The sequence below is a fragment of the Elgaria multicarinata genome, chromosome 16, assembly GCF_023053635.1.
Source record: "Elgaria multicarinata webbii isolate HBS135686 ecotype San Diego chromosome 16, rElgMul1.1.pri, whole genome shotgun sequence".
Taxonomy (NCBI): Eukaryota; Metazoa; Chordata; class Lepidosauria; order Squamata; family Anguidae; genus Elgaria; species Elgaria multicarinata.
The window spans coordinates 16,826,160-16,846,510 of record NC_086186.1 but is presented as its reverse complement, the minus strand read 5'-3'; the positions used below and the strand labels follow the sequence as shown (position 1 = coordinate 16,846,510).

General features: G+C 42.9%; 1 protein-coding gene across 2 annotated transcripts in view; it reads left to right on the top strand.

Moving 5' to 3' along the window:
* The window catches only part of BNC1 (basonuclin zinc finger protein 1), a 94,753-nt gene extending 74,797 nt beyond the window's left edge, over positions 1 to 19,956 (top strand). For both annotated transcript variants that reach the window (XM_063142404.1, XM_063142405.1), the window contains exons 2-5: positions 10,086 to 10,188; positions 11,475 to 11,710; positions 15,143 to 17,052; positions 18,357 to 19,956. In XM_063142404.1, coding sequence (XP_062998474.1) covers positions 10,086 to 10,188; positions 11,475 to 11,710; positions 15,143 to 17,052; positions 18,357 to 19,044 — 2,937 coding nt within the window. In that variant the 3' untranslated portion in view covers positions 19,045 to 19,956. The remainder of the gene's footprint in view (positions 1 to 10,085; positions 10,189 to 11,474; positions 11,711 to 15,142; positions 17,053 to 18,356) is intronic.
* Positions 19,957 to 20,351: the final 395 nt, after the last annotated feature.

Below are 20,351 nucleotides of genomic sequence, written 5' to 3'. Positions count from 1 at the left end.
GAGCTGATACTAAGGGATGATAGGAATTGTAGGCCAAAACATCTGGAGGGCCACAAGTTGCCTGCCCCGGTTTAGAACATGTTTGGCCTCAAACTTCCTTCAGCAGAAAAATACCACGTTTGCCATTACACAGTTCTATTTGCCACAGAATTATTAGCACAACACATTAAAAAGCTAATGGAGAATTCTTTCCCCCCCTAACATCTAGCTCAGGGATGAGTCACACATGGACCATGGGTCATTTGTGGGTCCCTTGCCCTTTTCTGCAGCTCCCTTCACTCCCAAATCACCACTGCTATGCGGCCAGGTCATCCAAGAGTATGATTTTGCATTAAAAAGAAGGTGGCACCTCGTTTTAAGGTGTGTGTCTTTTTCTTGATGAGTTGCTGCTGAAATTCAGCAGCAATTCAGTGGCAATAATTTTAGTGGGGTGTATGTGGACCCACTAATTCTAAGGGGCAGAAATTGGTCTCAGACCCTCTGAAGCTGCCCACCCCCTGATCTAGCTGGACAGCTTTTCAGAGAGGGAGATTAAAAAAAAAATCCCCAAGAATGGAGATTTCGTTTTTAAATACTGTTCCCCTTCCCAAGGTTTCTAGTCCTCAGTAAGGAATGCTAACTGTCTGCTTGAAAATCATCATAGTGTTTTATTATTAAATGTAATTATTAAAATATGTGCTGCTCAACCGCAGGAGAACTTTTGTTGCTGTTGTTCTGCTTTAAATTGTGTAACTGCCTGTCGTAGTATGAGATTGCAAAAAAAATAAAATTGTGCAAGTCTCTAACACTATAGATAACATCTTGTGTTTCTGTCACGTGCAGCTGAGTTTGAAATTTATGGAGTTGCACAAACTACAGTTGCATGAGCCACCTGAGTTTAGGGTTTACTTTTCCCATATTTTACTTTTAGGAAAGGGCCGTCATTCAGTGCTAGAGCATCTGTTTTGCACGCAGAAGGTTTCAGGTTCAATTTCTGACATCTTCAGATACTGCTGGGAAAGACTCTTGCCTGTAAAGCTGCTGCATTGGAGCCAGGGAGGATAGACAATACTGAGCTAATTGGACCAATGGTTTGCCCCAGTATTAGTCAGGCTGCGTCCATGTTCACAATCAGTGGAGGGTGGTGGCTCTGTTGTCAGAAGGGTGACGAATCCACTCTGGGTCAGCTGAAGGAGCGATCCAAGGTGTGAAGCATTTCTGACTGGTTCTGACTAAAACCCAGAGTGGATTCACTGCCCCACTGATATCAGAGCTACCATCCTCCACTGTACACACTTACCTGGAAGTAAGAACATGAGGATCTCTGTTGGATCAGACCAAAGGCCTATCTAATCCAGCATTCTGTCCACACATTGGCAAACCAGATACCCCAATGGAAAGCCCACGAGTTTTCCCATCCATGTTCCCCAGCAACTGGCATTCCGAATCATACTGCCTCCAATACTAGAAGTATTATATAGCCATCATGTCTAATAGCCATTGATCACCTTGAAATCAATGGGGCATACTTCTGGGTAGAAATGTATAAGATTGCATTGTCAGAGTATAAGCTGCAAAGTGTTAAGATGCAAGTGAAGGAAACATTTGAAATTTAATTAGAAACATTCATTCAGCTCATACAAAGAAGCTCCAGTACACACATTTGCTTATTTAATGTATTTATATCCCACCTCTCATGGTGTAACCCTCACAATGCAGCTTACAACAATTAATAAATGCAATACAGCAAACACTAAAACCAGGCAGCTAGTTGGCCGCTGTTTGAATAGAATGCTGAACAAAATGGACCCTTGATTTGATAAGGCATGGGTCCTCTTATTGAGTTGAGTCCAGTCATTTTTAGAGTAGTCCCATTGAAATCAGTAGGGTTTATGTTAGTCATGTCTAACTTAGGTCACATTGATTTCAATGGGCCTATTCTAGGGATGACGAAAGTTGGACCCAACCCACTAAAAACAAACAGGAGAATTAACAACTAAATGTGTGGTGTTCAGGAAGGCTTTCCCATTCATTTCAATGGAAGTGAAGATATATATGTTCATCTCCTTACATACGAAGAACGTCTCATTGAAGCGCATGGGAAAACTCTTCCATGCAGAAAAGTACATGGGGAAATTTGGATCAGGATTCTTATATCCTACATTTTGCTAATATATAATTAATTAGTTAATAAATTATAATCTGGCAATCAAGTTAAAAGAACATTTCACAATACAACACCAATGGGGAAATGACCATTGTTAAATTATTTTATCTCCTAATTTTTGTTTTATATTAAGAGAGAGAGAGAGAGAGAGAGAGAAAGAGAGAGAGAGATTTGGCCAAATCTGTGTTCACAACATCGTTTTAATATACCCTTTTCAGAGATGAAAATAGGGAAATATTTGTAGCACTCTGTATTTTATTTTATACGAAAGACTACTGGCATGGCCTGACCATACCTCACCATTACATTTTGCTCAAACACTTTACTTTCTCTCTTTCCTGTTGTATTCATTTATTCTGCGAAAGCCTGTTCTCTACAGATTTACACATCAAAATTGAATTTGTTCTTTGGCTAAAACATATTTTTTTAAAAAAAAAACATTATTGTAGAACAAAATGTTGTCATCCTATTGATAACCATCTATGCCCCAGTTCCAAATTGGACCAATAACTAGGGTTGTGCCCACACACTCCTGCCTCTTTTCTCTCCTGTTCTGCGCTCTCACTCCATAACTTAAACATCCACGATTCGTTAAACCGCAGTTACACCTGAACCGGGGAACTCTGGTTTGATCACAGACCAGAATATGGAACCAGAATTTCAAATCCCCTTTGTTCAGCAGTAAAAGGAAATGGTGGTTTAACAAACCCCAGACATTTTGCATTGCAGTGTGAGAGTAAAGGGGAGAAGGAAGAGTTTGAGGACAATGCTTGTAGTCAGTCCAGTCCAGTGTACTGTCTTCCCTTTGAAGTGCTAATGTTGTCTTAAGATGTACTTTCAATTAGCTCCTTCCAATACACATTTTATTTCTGAGGGATATTGTGGTTGAAGTTTAAATTTAAAAAAATCGCTAAAAATCAGGGCATGAGCTGATTTGCTTCAAAGTTGGCTTGCATAAGGTCCTAAGGGGAAGCTATCATGGTACCCAGTTACATGTCTTTAACTGTAAAAATGACGGAGTTGAATGCAGTTTCGTAAATGGGGGAATGCTGAAATCTTTAAAAATTCCCTAAAAATCAGGGGATGATCCAATTTGCTTCAAAGCCAACTTGAATAAGGTCCTATGTGGAACCTATCAAGGTGGCTAGTTACATGTGTGTATCTTGAAAAATAAAAAAGTTATAGGCATTTTTCTTTTCCAATGCAAGTCTATTGGGAAAAATTCGGACTTCCGGATCTGGGTCCAAGGTGGATCAGGGGAGGTCCAGATCGGTCCGAGGCAGATTGGGCCCGATTCAGAAGGTCTGGATTCGGCTCTGAAGCAGATCAGGAGGTCCATGCACAGCCCTAGTTTCCATATATGGGGGGGAGGGGTGCCATCTTTGCCTCAGACAGCAAAATGTATCCGGCTGGCCCCAGATTTGGGCAATTTGACATATCAAGAGGGTGTTTGGTGAGGGAGAGTATTTTGGACAATAAAAAGTGGGAGAAGAAAAGAAATGTTGGGGTTTAAAAAAAAAAAAAGGACCAAGATTTTAGAAGAGTCTGAGGAAACATTTTAAATACAGACACACACAAAATAGATTCCTGAGGTGTGGGGTGGTGATACCCTCTCTTGTTTACAGCCTGGTTGGTACCAAGCTCGGCTGTGTGTTAGCACAAGCTGTAAATCATTCTCTCTTTCCTGTCTTGTACACAGAGTGGAGAATTTGGCATTTAGGCATTCTAATGACCTAAATTGCACTTGGTGAAGAATTTATACCTTAATCCAGAAATGGATGGTTCCTGATAACAGGCTGCTTTCCATTCCATGTCCCACAAATCTGCCAAGTGCCCTGCTGGTCAGGCTTGAATCTGAGGCTGAGGGACCTCTTTACCACCATTTGACGTTGACTGCAGAGCAGCTTCTGTTTAAATTTAAAGTTGACCAGAATTAAACTACGACGAAAGTTGTCTGTATAGGCATAGCAGTTCCAAATGCTTCTATAATGGTTGGGTGCAGTTTACGAGCTGGGTGCTGTTTATTCCTTTTATTGTTCCGTTATCGTTGTGTTTCTCATTTATTTGGATTTACGATAGGTTTGTTTGTTTTTAATCTGGATTTTATTGTTAGCCACCTCAAGTGCCATTTTTTGGGCGGGGGTAGAAGGCGGGATATGAAAGAGTTAAATAAAGAAATGGATAATATTTGTAAGGAAGGTGACCCATCTGGGTTCAAAGCTGATTTTGGTAGGAAATGGTTGGTTAGGCCTTATTATTTGATGATGATGATGATGGACTGATTTGCCATATTTATATACCACTCCATATCTAAAATATTTTCCAAAGCAGTGCACACAGCAATAAAACAGTTAAAAAAGAAAGAAAATTAAAAACATCAAATGAAAATTGTTCAATTTAAAACAAAGGACCAATAAAAACAGTGGCTAGGCACTTAAGGAAGGCTTCCTGGAATAGAGAATTTCAGGAGGCACCAAAAGCAGCCAAGTATTGGTGCCTGCCTGACCTCCTGGGGCAGGGAGTTCCAAAGAGAAGGGGCCACTACACTAAAGGCTCTTCTCCTGGTGGAGTCCTATCAGGTCAAAGGTCCATGTTATGATTACGTATTTATTCATTTATGAAGCACCATCAGTGCACACATATGGCGAACAAAACGACATGTTCAGAGGAGGGCAACCAGGATGATCAGGAGTCTGGAAACAAAGCCCTATGAAGAGAGACTGAAAGAACTGGGCATGTTTAGCCTAGAGAAGAGAAGATTGAGGGGAGACATGAGAGCACTCTTCAAATACTTAAAAGGTTGTCACACAGAGGAGGGCCAGGATCTCTTCTCAATCCTCCCAGAGTGCAGGACACGGAATAACGGGCTCAAGTTACAGGAAGCCAGATTCCAGCTGGACATCAGGAAAAACCTCCTGACTGTTAGAGCAGTACGACAATGGAATCAGTTGCCTGGTGAGGTTGTGGGCTCTCCCACACTAGAGGCCTTCAAGAGGCAGCTGGACAACCATTTTTCAGGGATGCTTTAGGGTGGATTCCTGCATTGAGCAGGCGGTTGGACTCGATGGCCTTAAAGGCCCCTTCCAACTCTACTATTCTATGATTCTATGATTCTATGTCCCTGCCCTGCATAGCTTACAATTTAAATTCTAGCACAGGGAAAACAACCAAGGAAGAGGATGCAGAGGGAGGCAAGAGACAAACAGGGAAAGAGTATGTGGTTGCTTCAGTCGCACATACTTAAGCTTGGATACATCTCTCTGCTTCCCATTTGTAACGGGATAATAGAGGTAACTGGGCTACCTTACTTGGCTGTTGTAAGGAGTGCCATGACAATGTATACAATATGATTTGAGCACTCATTATTATATTATTATTATTTAGGGAAAGAATTGTTTTTAAAAAAAATCTAAGTATTGTTATAAAGGGATGGAAGAGAAATTCATTCGGTCTGAGTTTTTTAAGACCCAGTTTACAATTCCCGATCCTATATGTAAAATACACTTGTATACCAAACTCCACCCTTTTTGGAAATTTGTGAAAATGCACATGGATATGCTCATATTTAAATACAAGTGTTCAAAAAAAAAATGTGCATAACGAGAGAAAGTATGTAAATGAATGCATTGTGTTAGGGGAAAAATCATTTGCAAAAAATGCAGCCACTAGGGAAATGGGCTACAAAAAGGCATAGATGAGGACAAAATGTGTGTGAAAATGAATATGGGTTTTTGTGCGGAGTTATTCAGCCAAATTTGCAAACGGATACAGAAATAGGATGGAGCAAGCCTATGGTCAGGAATATGAGGAAATGAGTGGAACTGACATTCCTGTTCCTATCCATATCTCTAGCAAAATTCCCATCATTATGATGGGCAGTGTGGGTGTGCATGTGTGTGAAGGGAGTTGTGTATTGCCAGGACACGTCCCCCCACAAGGTGCATCTTCTCAATTAGCTCTGAGAAAAATTTAAAGTAATCTTGTTGAACCATGGAGTGGGGGTGGGGAATCTCCAAAATCTACAGGAACATAAAATCTTCATTAGGACCAACTAATAAAACTTTTTTTGCATTCACCAGAACTCTTCTTCAGACTGGATGTTAAGCAAAAGAAATAACAGGAGAGGGAGAAAGATGTTGATAGGTGTGATGGATAAGTTCTAACCTGGAATGGAGAAAGTGCTCTGCTTCAGACCTGGAGCATAAAAAAATCTTGGCTTACAGCAACAACTGCTCTCCCTTTGATAAGATAAAAGCCAGCAGTTTTTCAGGTCTGTCTTTGTGCTTAACATTCAGCCCGGAGATGTCTGAAGAGTCCTGTTGAGCTCCAAAGCTTGCTCACGACTTGGTCACATTTCATTTCGTCCAAATAAAGGCATGGCTCATTGTTCACATTGGGCTCATGTACACCAAGCAGAATATTCCACTATGAAAGCAGTATGAAAATGGTATATAAATGGCAGGAGCCGCACTACTGCTTTATAGTGGTACTGAAGTGCACTGACAACTGGTGGGGCCCATGACACATCTACACCAAGCAGGATATAACACCATGAAAGTGGTATGAAAGTGGTATATGGTATGTGCCATAGGCCCCAACAGTTGTCAGTGCACTTCAATACCTCTATAAAGCAGTAGCGTGGCTCCTGCCTTTTATATACCGCTTTCATACCGCTTTCATCATGAAATACCCTGCTTGGTGTAGATGAGCCCTTTGTCAATTCACTAACTTGGGCAGGATCTACACTACTGCTTTAAAACGGTTTATAACAGTAGTGATAACTGTTGGGGCTCAGGACACGCTCCACATACAGTTTTCAAACTGTTTTCAAAGTGTCATATCCTGCTTGGTGTAGATCTGGCCAAAGAGTAGAGGGCAGGATTTTACCTTCACCGCAACAGGTTTTTGAAAAAAATATTATTTTATTTTGTTTTTATTGAAATAGGTATATGGCAACTTTCTGGGCCAAGCCCACCCAGAGCACTGAACCAAATACAAGTATATAAATACAAAAACGATAATAGAATTGTATAATAAAATTTTAAAATGCAAAAATACCCACCACCGCCCCATAAAATTAAAATAGCTGGTAGATGAAATATTCCCCGTGCCACATCAGTTAATCGGCAGCACGTCAATTAAAACATATCAAAAATGCAAAAGTTTGGATGGCTCTAAAGGTGGCTGGACAAATTCGTGGAGGATAAAGGCACGATTTGTAAAGTATAAAGATGCTGGCTGGGGAGTGCTGGGAATTGTAGGACTTTTTTCTGTCATGTGTAGGATTGCACCTTAAGGCTAGTAATAGCGACTAGTCCTGCTGGCTATAACCTACCTCCGATATCAGAGGCAGTGTGCCTCTGTATATGAGTTTCTGAGGACGGACAAGCGGGAAAAACTTCCTGAGTTTCTGAGGACGGACATCAGGAAAAACATCCTGATTGATAGAGCAGTACAACAATGGAATCAGTTGCCTGGTGAGGTTGTGGGCTCTCCCACACTAGAGGCCTTCAAGAGGCAGCTGGACAACCATCTGTCAGGGATGCTTTAGGGTGGATTCCTGCATTGAGCAGGGGGTTGGACTCGATGGCCTTGTAGGCCCCTTCCAACTCTGCTATTCTATGATTCTATGATTCTATGAGGCTGCTACTGCATTCGTGTTCTACTTGGTCCAATCCAGCATGGCTCTTCTTATGTCTCGGTTGCAGCACTTGTTCTTCACATAAGAAGGAATGCCAATGATGCTCTTGGATGGGAGAAAGACGGAGTTGATGGAGCTTCATGCATGGAAGGAAAAAGTAAAAAATGAAATAAGTGGAAAGGTGCTTTACCCAGCTTGGGTGTCAATGGTCAATGTTACTCCTCCTATTCAAACTCCGCCTTGCAATCTTTGCTGGGATGTCTTGAAAGCCCCTTTATGGACTCTCTGTTATTTATGGAATTCTGATCTAACTCTGATCTTATGGGACTGAGTACAACTCAGTCTGTGGAATCCACAGCATCTGAAGATGTGCGGTGAGGTAATATAATTGAATTCCAGTTATATATTTGACATCTCATGAAGTCAACGAGGCCTTGGCTCAACACAACAGGCTTTTTGCAAATCCCCCTCCCCCTTATGCACACTTAAATGAATCTTATAAAGGAAATTTATGGCTTTCTGCATCTCTATTAAAGCATGCCAACTGCTCCACTAACCTGTTATCTGCATTAAAGCAAAGTGATCTTCATAGGTCGATTTTCAGTGTGCACCAGTGTTTGTTTTGTAACTCCGCAGGGAGCTCACAGCTTTTTCTTGAGACTGTAGCTCTTTATTGTATTTTATTTTATTTTATTTTATTTTATTTTGCAGTGGCCATAGTCTTTAACCTTTCTCAGATTCAGCTTTAATTCCAATCCGTCACAAAGAATCTACTTTGAATTTATCTTTTTTTATTTTGCAATATATACCAGACTCTCACCTTCTCTCTCTCTCTCCCTCTCTCTCTCTCTCTCTCTCTCTCTCTCTTGAGGCAACCTTTTCAGGCTGGTGGACACTTTGGGCCATTTGAGGATCTCTCTGGGGCACTAACACGACATGGCTGTCGTGTCTGCCCGCCATGATCATTTCCCAAATATGCCTTTGAGCCCCACCGTGTAGCCCAGAGGCATTCATGGGAAATGAAGATGGCGGTGGATGGAGGCCCTCACTTTGTTTTGAAGTAATCCTAGGTGCCAGTAAGAAAATGTGTTAGTTTTTTTAAAAAATGGAAAGTGTGGAGCGCCTTCGACGGTGCCAAGAAAAGTGTCCAGGGACTCATTGGTGCTCTTGGTGCCATGTTGCCTCCTCCTGCTCTAAAGTGGCTAGATACAATGGAAGATTGGATACCAGCAGTAGTAATAGTAGTACAGGTTTTGCTAGTCTCTCGTCCTTCATCAAATACTCGGATACTGGCATCAATATGAGGGCTAATTTCTGAAATACTTTTTCCTAACATACCACTGTGATGATGAGTGCATTTAAATACTGGTGATGTAAAAAAGGAGAGAGGATTTTGGCAAACTTGCAGAAGTGAAGAAAATCTCCACTTGTTTCACTTGAGAGAAACTTTGATGGAAGATTTGAAACTGAAAGGGAGAGTGGAAGTTGGGGGATTTAAAAGATTTTAAAAGATGCAGGTGATACAGCTTGTAAAACTAATGTTTAACCAATCGGGACCACCTGATACTGTTGGTCCAGTGGAGGCTGGGGGCTTTGATGTCAGCAGGGCAATGAATCTGCTCCGTGCTTTGATCAGAACCTGTCAGAACTCTAAAGGAGCTAGCCAAGGTGTTTTAGTTGTGGCTGGTTCTGCCTGAGATGCGGAACAGATTCAGCATCCCACTGACATCAGAGCCACCAGCCTCCACTCTGTTGGCAGGCATAGCAGCCCCTGAGCTGGGCTGGGGACTTGAAGCCAAATCCTAGCACCCCCACTAGGCAGTGGGGAGCCCGTTCTCCCTCCCTCCCTCCCTCCCTCCACCACCCACCCCGCTATGGATTCAGCTCCATGCCTCAAGTGCTTCTAGCAAGGTGTTTGGACAGAAATGTGGACTGATGCAATTAAGTGATGAATTGCTATGAGAAAAGAAAAATTCCTGCTTTGGTGAGACCAATCACAACTTCAGGTACAATTCTTTCCTAGCGGTGTGAAGTGGTACAGCCCAGACACTGCCTGGGGGTACTCTTTTGCACCAATGGCAAGTTCTAGACTCACATCAAAACTTACTTGAGCTGGTTTGAGGCTCTTGTGTCTGTTCCTAATTCTTCATTTTAATCAGATTGGCACAGATGTTATATTTATCCTCAACACACACACACACACACACACACACACACACACACACACACACTTTCTCTCCTGCATGACGTGGATGTTACTAATCTCGTGGTGTTTTCATCTGTTTCTTGATCTTTCAGACTATACGGTGCACTCTGGTCAACTGTAGCTGTCAGCGTTTTAAACCTGGGAAAATAAACCAACGGCAATGTGACCAGTGTCGGCATGGATGGGTTGTGCACGGTAATAAACCACAACATCTTGCAATGCACGTATGGCCACAAGCCACTCATGCAAATGAAACAATGGCTAGATCAATGCCTACACATGATGCTCAATTTATTAAATGCCTATAGATCCACTCAGTGAAGCTTCAAATGAGTAAAACACTCTGGACATGTTTTGGCCCAGGTCTTCTCCAGCGTTGCCAGTAACCATTCACCCACTGGGTTCACACAACATGCTAACCCACACTCAATGGTTGAGTGTGGGCTGTTGCTGAATTGTGAGTTAGTGTGTTGTCTGTACCCAGGACATTTTTCGCAGGGTGGCTTGTTAACTATGCTGCATGGCTTATTTTGTATGTGTAATGTTGCTATTTGTATTTGCTTATAGGTTATTTTGAGTTTATATAAGCTAGTGTAAGACTACACTGTGAGAACACCGGTTTGACAGGCCAGTAGAGAAAGAGAATCACTGCTGTTAAAACAGATCTTAAGGCTGCTGTTTCTTCAAACATTGCTTATATCTGATTGACCGGCAGGAACTACAGGGAGGTGCCTGTGGCCCATGCTCCCCATACTCATTAGGCCTAACTAGATACACTAATAAAGATGGTCCTCCATATTTATGCTGGTTGACTATTCCCAAGTATAGGAGGGCTTTTACCTTGGCGAGATTTAATGCCCTTCCTTCCAGGTTGATGGAAGGCAGATTTAAAAAAATTCCTTTATGCAAAAGACGCTGCCCTTGTAACGAAACTGAAGTAGAAACCATTACCCATGTCCTGTTTTTCTGTAGCTTCTATGACGATATCAGAAAAGAGCTGATACATCCTATTATACAGGCTTTGCCTGGCCACTCCCCAGAGACCCTGATGGTTAGCCTCCTCCAGGGCCAAAATCAATCAATCGCTATACAGGTTGCCAAGTTTCTGAATCTGGCCATTCTCCTCAGACCACATATGATTGCTTGAATTTTCCTCCTATGTTCTGTTCAAGATCTAATGTTAATACATGTCCCATCCTTGCTCTGATCTTACTCCCTTTTACCCTTGATTTTTATGTATTAAAATGTATTACTAATGATATGTTTTATTTTTAGGTTATCTTATTGACCTTTTGCTTGAAATAACTGTACATTTCTTTTTCTGGTCTATTGACTGTAAATAAAGGATTGATTGATTGCTTATATCTGAAGTCACTAACAATATTCCCAGATACTTCAATGGCTTTCTTTTTTTCTAATTGTTTCAGCCCCGTGTATGTATATATATGATCGCTCACATTTTGTTTTTGTTTTCTTTTCAGCTTTAAGTAAGCTAAGGATCCCAAACCTATACCCAACAAGCCAAGTGGAAATAGTCCAGTCTAATGTGGTCTTTGATATCAGCAGCCTCATGCTATATGGAACTCAAGCGGTTCCTGTCCGTCTCAAAATTCTCTTAGATCGGCTTTTCAGTGTCCTGAAACAAGAAGAAGTCATACACATCCTCCATGCTCTGGACTGGACACTTCAAGACTACATACGTGGATATGTCTTACAGGTAAATCAGATATTCCTAGTCCATCATCCCTCTAATAGGAAACTCAAGATACTCCTCTACCAGAGGTAGTAAGCTTATGCATACCAGTTGCTGGGGTACATGGGTGGGAAGGTGCCGTTGCACCGTGTCCTGCTTGTGGGTCGCTGGTCAACAGCTGGTTGGCCACTGTGTGAACAGAATGCTGGACTAGTGGTGAGTGCCAAAAGAAATAGAGCTAAAATGGGGGGGCAATTGAGAAACAAGACATCAGAATGCTTAGGGTAAGAGGTTTACAGAACTTCAAAAATAAATAATTTTTTAAAAAATAAACAAAGGGTGAACTCGGCCCCAAAACCCCAATGAGGACTGAACATGCTCATTTGCGATGGAATGTTGACTGTCAATTAAAAAAGAAAAACAGAGCATGGGGTTGGTGAGTATGGAATGGAGTATGCTGAAGGAGGGCATAGTTGACTGGCTGGCTAGAATTTAGAACAGGAGCACACCTGTACGGTGCAACATTTCAGGCATCGGAATGTCTTGGGACAGCTATGTTTCTAGGTGTAGGGATTTTTATTCTTCATAAAGGAAGAATCTTCAGATCTTCTAATAAGGCCCTGTTAATATGATTTCATTTAAAGTACTTATAGTTCCCACCCTTCAATGGGGCAGCTTACAATGTTCCCACGTTAACCCTCAGGCTCAGTTCACACTTAGCTACATGTGACGTCATCAGGAAGCCCAGAGGGAAGAGAGGAAAAGAGAGGGCTAGAAACTGGACCAAGTCCAATTGGCATTTTTCAGAGTGGGGGAGGTTGATTCAGTTCAGCAGGCACCAGGTGCCGACCCCTTTCATAGACAGCATGTAGATCTGGCAATATTTGTATCTTTGAACAATGTAGGTTTGAGCAATGGTGTCATTCCTTTCTGCTGAGAGAGAGGAAAATAATTGGATGAGAATGGCTTAATTACAACATATTTTGAAGAAGAAGCCTGCAGCCAAGCAATTGCTGGCTAATCCCAGCCAAACTGACTTTCCCTTTCTTCATTGAGGCTCCGCGGCAAACGTTCTGACACCTTTGTTTCCTGACCAGTTGGAATGTTTGTGAACATTCTAATGGCATCCCAGCAGCTCAGCCAATCGTGTGCAGAGTTTATCTGGTCTGGTTTATCTGGTTTATCTGGTCATTTTGAACATTGTCAGGGCAGCAGTTAGGCCCGCCTTCCTCCTCGCTGGTGCTCGTCTTTTAATGTAAAGTAATGTTATGATTTATATTATGACATAAATACATTTTTAATGAACATGATAATCTTGCTTTTTAGTGTGAGGATTTTTTTAAAAAAAAAAGATTGGCTCAATTACCTTGAACCTTTTTTGCATGAAAAATTGATGATGATACGTTACTTGCATGCCCGGTGCAAATTCTCAGTAGGCCATCAAATACATGTTCTGTGATGAAATATTTATTGTAGTTATTGGGAAAAGTTTGGTCTGGCTGGAGTTTGAAAGAACTCCAACACTCTAGTGTAATTACAGCTATGCTCTGTGAACACTGGCGAAGGATCGATACAGGTTCATTTGTACTCTGATCTGAGTAGCTTGGAAGATTATTAAACTTGCAGCGAAAGTATACTTGACTTAAATGTGAAGCTAAACCTCTTGATTGCTCCATCTCTTTGCACTGTGCTTACATGGGGCGCATCTTTTAATTTTTGTGGGACCGTTGCAAAATACTTTGTAGTCATGTAGCATTGTGTTAGAAAGAACTTGTGTTAGGGTGATTGAAAAGCAAGGAGAATGTGCCATATGATTGGTCACTGGCCTCCCCTCTCCACTGCAGCAATCGCCGGGATTTGACTAGACAAATATCATTGATCTCTCAGAAAGCCACCTCATCATAGGAGTTGGCAACTGGTGGCTGGATCACTGAAAGATGCCATTTGGTCTATGGAACTCACTGCCACAAGATGTAGTGATGGCCATTTGGATGGCTTTTAAAGGGGGTGGGTAAATTCATTGGGGAAAAGGCTAGCCCTGATGGTTATGTGCTACCTCCAGTATCCGAGGCAGTGAGCCTATATGCACCACTTGCTGGGGAGCATGGGTGGGAGGCTACTGTTGCACCGTGTCCTGCTTTGTGGGTCCCTGTTCGACAGCTGGTTGGCCACTGTGTGAACAGAGTGCTGGACTAGATGGCCTCTCAGCACTTCTTATTTTATTTTATTTTATTTTATTGCATTGCATTTATATCCAGCCTTTTTTCCTCCAAGGAACCCAACACAGCATATATAATCCTCCTTCTCTCCATTTTATCCTCATAACAACAACCCTGTGAGGTAGGTTGAGCTGAGAGTCTGTGACTGGCCCAAAGTCACCCAGTGGGTTTCCATGGCCGAGTGGGGACTAGAACCCGGATCTCCTGACTCCCAGTCCAACATTTTAGCCACTACGCCACATTGGCTTATGTTCTTATGTCTTAGCTCCCTTCCCTCTGGGCTTCCTGAAAGTTAGTGCTGTGCCAAAAACTTCTTACAATTTTTCCTCCCTGACCATTCCCATTCGATATGATAGAAAAGAAATGGCTTTCAGGGGGAAATGTTCAAAGAAGAAAAAGAAATAGAAGAAATTCTCCTGGGTGTGGTTTGAGGGTTCTTACCTTACTTATGAGTTGGCCAAGTTGTGTGTGAGAGTGTCCTTTCTCATTGTACAATCATCTCTCTAGCAGCCGGCAGGCCTCCCTAGTTTCCCACACTTCGATTAAAACTCCTTTCCTATGGGTTTTTTTTTTTTCAGATCAGGAAGTGTGGGCAGCCAGGGAGGGTATGGAGTACTAGAGAGATGTGTAACAGAAAGACAGGACATACGCAGTGCTCTCAGTCGCCTTGTCATGATACGTTAAAATCAAATACACCACCAAAATGCTGGTAGTGGGGAAATTTTTTTAAAAAACCTTTGGTAAAGATAAAGAGGTTCTGCTGCAACTGCCACTAATGGTGAGCTCCACTCTGAGGAAGTCCAAGAAATTTCTCTTCCCCCTGGAGACATTTGGTGAAATGGTCCTCTCCTTGCCTGAGCCTCATGGTCATTTTCTGTCCACAAATAGGGTGGAAAATTTTCAGAGGCCATTTTCATACAGCTATACCTAAACCAACTTGCTGGAATGCGAAGGAGTGGCAGACAGAGACAATGGTGCACAACCATCTGTCAGGGATGATTTAGGGTGGATTCCTGCATTGAGCAGGGGGTTGGACTCGATGGCCTTAGAGGCCCCTTCCAATTCTATGATTCTGTGATTAAGGGAGAGAAGAAAGGGAGCTTCCTCTCATTGTTCATGATCTCTTTGTTTCTCCCCCTATCTCCCCTCTCCGCCAAGTACTCCATTTCAGGTGTGCCAGTATGTTGGCTTTTTCCTTTGATGTTATGGTTGGGTTTTGTCTTTTTTTTTTCCCCAGGATGCTTCAGGAAAGGTCCTGGACCATTGGAGCATCATGACCAGTGAAGAAGAGCTGGCTACTTTGCAGCAATTTCTGCGTTTTGGTGAGACCAAGTCCATCGTGGAACTAATGGCAATCCAGGAGAAAGAGGGTCAGTCCATTGTGATCCCTGCAGCTTCGGCCAATATGGATATCAGGGCATTCATCGAAAGCTGCAATCAAAGGAGTCCAAACTTTTCAGGTCCCTTGGAGAAAATGAACCCCATCAACATCCATCACTTTGAGAACGTGGTCAATAATATGGCTTTTATGCTGCCGTTTCAGTTTTTCAGCCCCGTGCCTCCGCCCCTGATAGGCTCACCCCCAGAAAGGCTGTTGATGGAGCAAGCTCAGGACCACGGCGATGAACTGAAACGAGATGCCCATATGCCGTTTGCTGAAAACAGCTTCTTAACTTCCAGTTCTTCATTTCAAGCCGACAAGGAGAAGGCCGCAACCAGCCCGGGGATCACTTTGAAACCTGAAGACGACGTCTCACCACGTGATTTGAATTCGCCAAACGTGATAGAAAAGCTGGAGATGGACCAGGGATCCCCAGAGAGTAAAATGAAATCAGTGGACAAAAACGGGGCCGGGACAAGGAAAGGGCGGGTTTTTTGCACGGCGTGTGAAAAGACGTTTTATGACAAGGGGACGCTGAAGATCCACTATAATGCTGTCCACCTGAAAATCAAGCATAAATGTACCATCGAAGGCTGCAACATGGTGTTTAGCTCCTTGCGCAGCCGAAACCGTCACAGCGCCAATCCCAACCCACGACTCCACATGCCCATGAACCGAAACAATCGAGACAAAGATCTGAGGAACGGGCTGGCCATCACCGGACTGGACGAGAGCAAAAGGACAGATTTTGCCATTTTACCACCGGACAATCGATCCATCCTCAGCTATGGGAGCTCTTGTAGCGATTCGAAGGTGCAGCCAAGTTTTCATGGGACCGGACAGAACGGCATTCTCTTTCCGAACCTGAAGACGGTGCAACCGGTTCTTCCATTCTATCGCAGTCCCGTCGCTCCGGCTGAGCTTGCAAACACGCCAGGTACGCTTCCTTCTCTGCCTCTGCTTTCCTCGTCAATCCCCGAACCCTTGGCTTCGAACGACTCTCCCTTCGATGCGCTGCCCAAGAAGAAATCCCGTAAGTCTAGCATGCCCATCAAGATAGAGAAGGAAGCTGTTGAAACAACAGCTGCAGTTCATGAAGTTGCCAGCTCTGAAGATGACCTGCCTCCCCAGGCAGGAAGTGAAGGGCACCTTGAGATGTGTGCATCTAGGGTCGAACCAACCCCGAACTACCCAGTGGAAAAGCAGCCCCATTCAGGTCCATCGTGGAGCTCCATCTCCGAGGTCGGAGGGTCAAAACATTTTAAATCTGTCGAGCCAAATAACTTGTGTGCCGAAGACGATGAATCTCATCGCCCCAAGAAAAAGGATGAGCCAGAACACAGCAAATTGCTCAAATCCGTTTCTTGTGAAAATCCTTATGAAGATCCAAAACAGCACAGTGATGTGATCAAAGCAGTAGTTGAACCCCATGACTATGTCAAAGGGCAGTTGAGTTACAGAATGCCTCGGCAAGACTGCAGTGAATTGCAACACCACTTGCTGAGCGGCGGGTTTTTCGACGCGCTGTCCAGTAGAAGCGTGGTCGTTCCTGGTTTGGAAGCTTTGAAAGATATGGATCATGCCAGTCAACATGCACTAGGGCTTCCCAAGGAAGACGGGCGCTTCCATTGTGACATCTGTAAAAAGACCTTTAAAAACCCTTACAGCGTAAAAATGCATTTTAGAAATGTACACCTCAAAGAAATGCATATTTGCACGGTGGAGGGTTGTAACGCCGCATTTCCTTCTCGTAGAAGTCGAGACAGGTAAGGAAACGGTGAACAAAAAACGTGTGTGTGTGTGTTTTTAAGTCATATATGGAGTCTAATTGGAAATGCAAATCTGTTTTGAAGAATGCTGCTGTAGGGTTTTTTTTTTCCTCTCTATCTTTCCTTCTCTGGCGTGTCCTACCTTGTTGGAATACTGGTATAATGAAAATGCATTGAAGAAAACCATGTTTTTCCCTAGTCAAGGAGACATCAAATGAAACCCTGATAATCTCAATGCTGGTAGACTTGGATGGTTGAAAGGAAGGTCCATTGTTGTTTTTAGGGGGCTATTTTTTATTCTGCACACATAAATTGCATGGTGTTGTATTTAATATGTACTTTCATAATTCTCCTTATACTTTAAAAGCAAAATCTGCAGTGTGTGTGTGTGTGTGTATACATACACACAGGGCTCATCTACACCAAGCAGGATATTCCACTATGAAAGCGGTATGAAAGTGGTATATAAAAGGCAGGAGCCACATTACTGCTTTATAGCAGTATGGAAGTACACTGCAGGATCTACACCACTGCTTTATAGTGGTACTGAAGTGCACTGACAACTGGTGGGGCCCATTGACACATCTACACCAAGCAGGATATACCACCATGAAAGTGGTATGACAGCAGTATATGGTATGTGTCAACGGGCCCCAACAGTTGTTAGTGCACTTCAATACCACTATAAAGCAGTTGTGTGGCTCTTGCCTTTTATATACCCCTTTCATACCACTTTCATAGTGGAATATCTGCTTGGTGCAGATGAGCCCAGTGACACATACAACACACATATACATAAACTCTTTACCACAGTCATAAGACCTGTTCAAGTTAAAACAGAAAGCACAAATAACAGAACGCAAGACATCACACAAGGTATCTTACTCTGCACCACCTAGGCTGCTTGTTGTTGGAGGGATCTGTTGGGCTGTTGTGTGTGAGTGTTAGCTGCTACTAGCACATCTGGCTTAGAGGGTGATGCTGGTGGTGGCGGCCCTAAAATCCCTCTGAATCAGGCTGTCTCCCACCCACTTGTTGGGTCCATATCTCAGTGGGAGAACACATACTTTTATACAGAAGGTCTCAGGTCCAATCTTTAGCATCCCTCTAATAATAAAAAAGGGATCCAGTGGCATGACTAGCAGGGCATGCTGGGAATTGCAATCCGACACGTCTGGAGGGCACCAGCTGAGGGAAGGCTGCATGAAGAGTTTGTGCACAGCTGTTGACAATTCACCTGCTTCCCGATTCACATGAAAGCATTGACACAGCATCCCTGATCTTCTTTCTCCTTTCTCTAGACATAGCTCCAATCTGAACCTTCACCATAAGCTTTTAACCAAAGATCCCTTGGAGATCGAGAAGAATCATTTCAATGCAACGTACCTCTGGAAGGACATGGCCAAAGAGGCTCGCCCAGATGACTCTTTGAAAGGTCCTGCTGGGCAACAAACTTCTGTCATCTTTAAAGGCATGAACCGAACCGGCAGCCTGGTTTTCCCAATGAGCAAGATAGGAGAGCCTTGTCCCGATAGGTACAGATACGACCCGGCAAATGACGGAGCTGTTCTGGATTTAAGCACCACGTCGAGTGTCAAGTCGGAGAGCAGCGCTCATTCCTCTTGGGATTCCGATGGAGGCAATGAAGAGGGTCCGGGGGCTTTGGAAGACAGTGATGAAAGCTGTGAAAGCCCATGTTTGACGCCCAATGAAGAACTCTTTCAGGACTGTTCGCTCATGGACAACCCTCATCCGAGTTTCTCGAACGTACCTTCCAACTTGCCGATAACCTGTCACCTGTGCCAAAAAAGCTACAGTAATAAAGGGACTTTCAGGGCCCATTACAAAACTGTGCATCTCCGACAGCTCCATAAATGCAAAGTCCCAGGCTGCAACACCATGTTTTCTTCAGTTCGCAGCAGAAACCGGCACAGTCAAAATCCCAATTTACACAAGAGCTTGATCAGGTCAATAAACAGCTCCCAGTAACATCTCAGCGAGCCGGGATGACATACATTCTATTATATTCACCATTTCAGCTTCTTCTTTTTTAAAGTATTAGAATGAGATATCTCTGACTTGTTTTTTGCTTGCAGTGTGCGTTACAACATGGAGCCCACAGAAAATGTAGGGCCAAAATCTGCTTCTGTTTACACAGGCATTGTTATTGTTGTCGTTCTTTTTCACTAAGCAAAGAGGGCACCAGTTTTGTTTTGTTTTTTAAAGTATGGGTTTTACACTTAGATGTAGATATTTACTTAGGAAGAACAAAGGAAAATTAAAACAAGGACCGGATGACATTATAAGCTAAAGGTGTTCCCATGATAATTTGCAATATGAGATGCAGAGAAGACGCTATTCCAATGTTTTGTTTACATCTTAAATGTATGTGTGTGGGGGTGATACTGTAAAAAAAAATCTGGGTGATCCCATTGGTTGAGTTTGGGGGATGGGGGGGGGTTTCAATACTGCTATTTCACTCTTTGGAGATCGTATTATAAAGGCAGGACCACACGTTACCAGAAACACAAAGCTGCCATCAAAAATGACATCCTCGCGTTAGGTTCCCCCTTCTCTCTTTGTAATGCATAATAAAACTTAATCCACATCTTCATCTCATTATGTTGCATTTTTCCCCACCTCTGGAAGTAGAGGCCAATGATGAAAAAGGGAAACTTGACACACGGATGCCATTTTCAGCAGCAGCTCCGTGTTTGCTGTAACACGTAGTGCTCCGCCTTCAGCCTGACTTTACAGTATGAAACCAATGTGGTGTTTTCCCCACATAATTTATTATTGAATGCCATAAACCAAAATACAGATTTAGGGAAATGTAGCATTCAATTCTGGAGTTCTTAATGGCAGTCGAAATGTTCCTTGAAGACATATTGTAGGGATTTGTTCCACTGTGGGTTGTCCTGAGAGCAGGGAATACAGGGGCCCATTCCCTAAAAATGAATAATGGCGTTGGCTCCAAGATGGATCTGTGAATTGCCAGACAACGAAGCCGTTCAGCAGTTCTTTGGTCTGTCTCAGAACCCACTCCTGCACAACCCCATACTGTGTTAAAATGCATTGAGAAGACCAGCCCTGTGGAGTAGCCTGAAAAGTACAGAAAATGTTCTCGTTGCTGTTGTTTTTAAAGGACTCTCATTTAACTTTGGGAGCCTCTGAAATGCGTTGTTATGTAATGCGTACAGGCTAATGAGTCATGAGATGCCTCCAAAGATCTTTGAACCACATGCAGGATATTCTTTTTTTAAAAAACCTGCAATTTGTATTTTTGTTGCACTTTT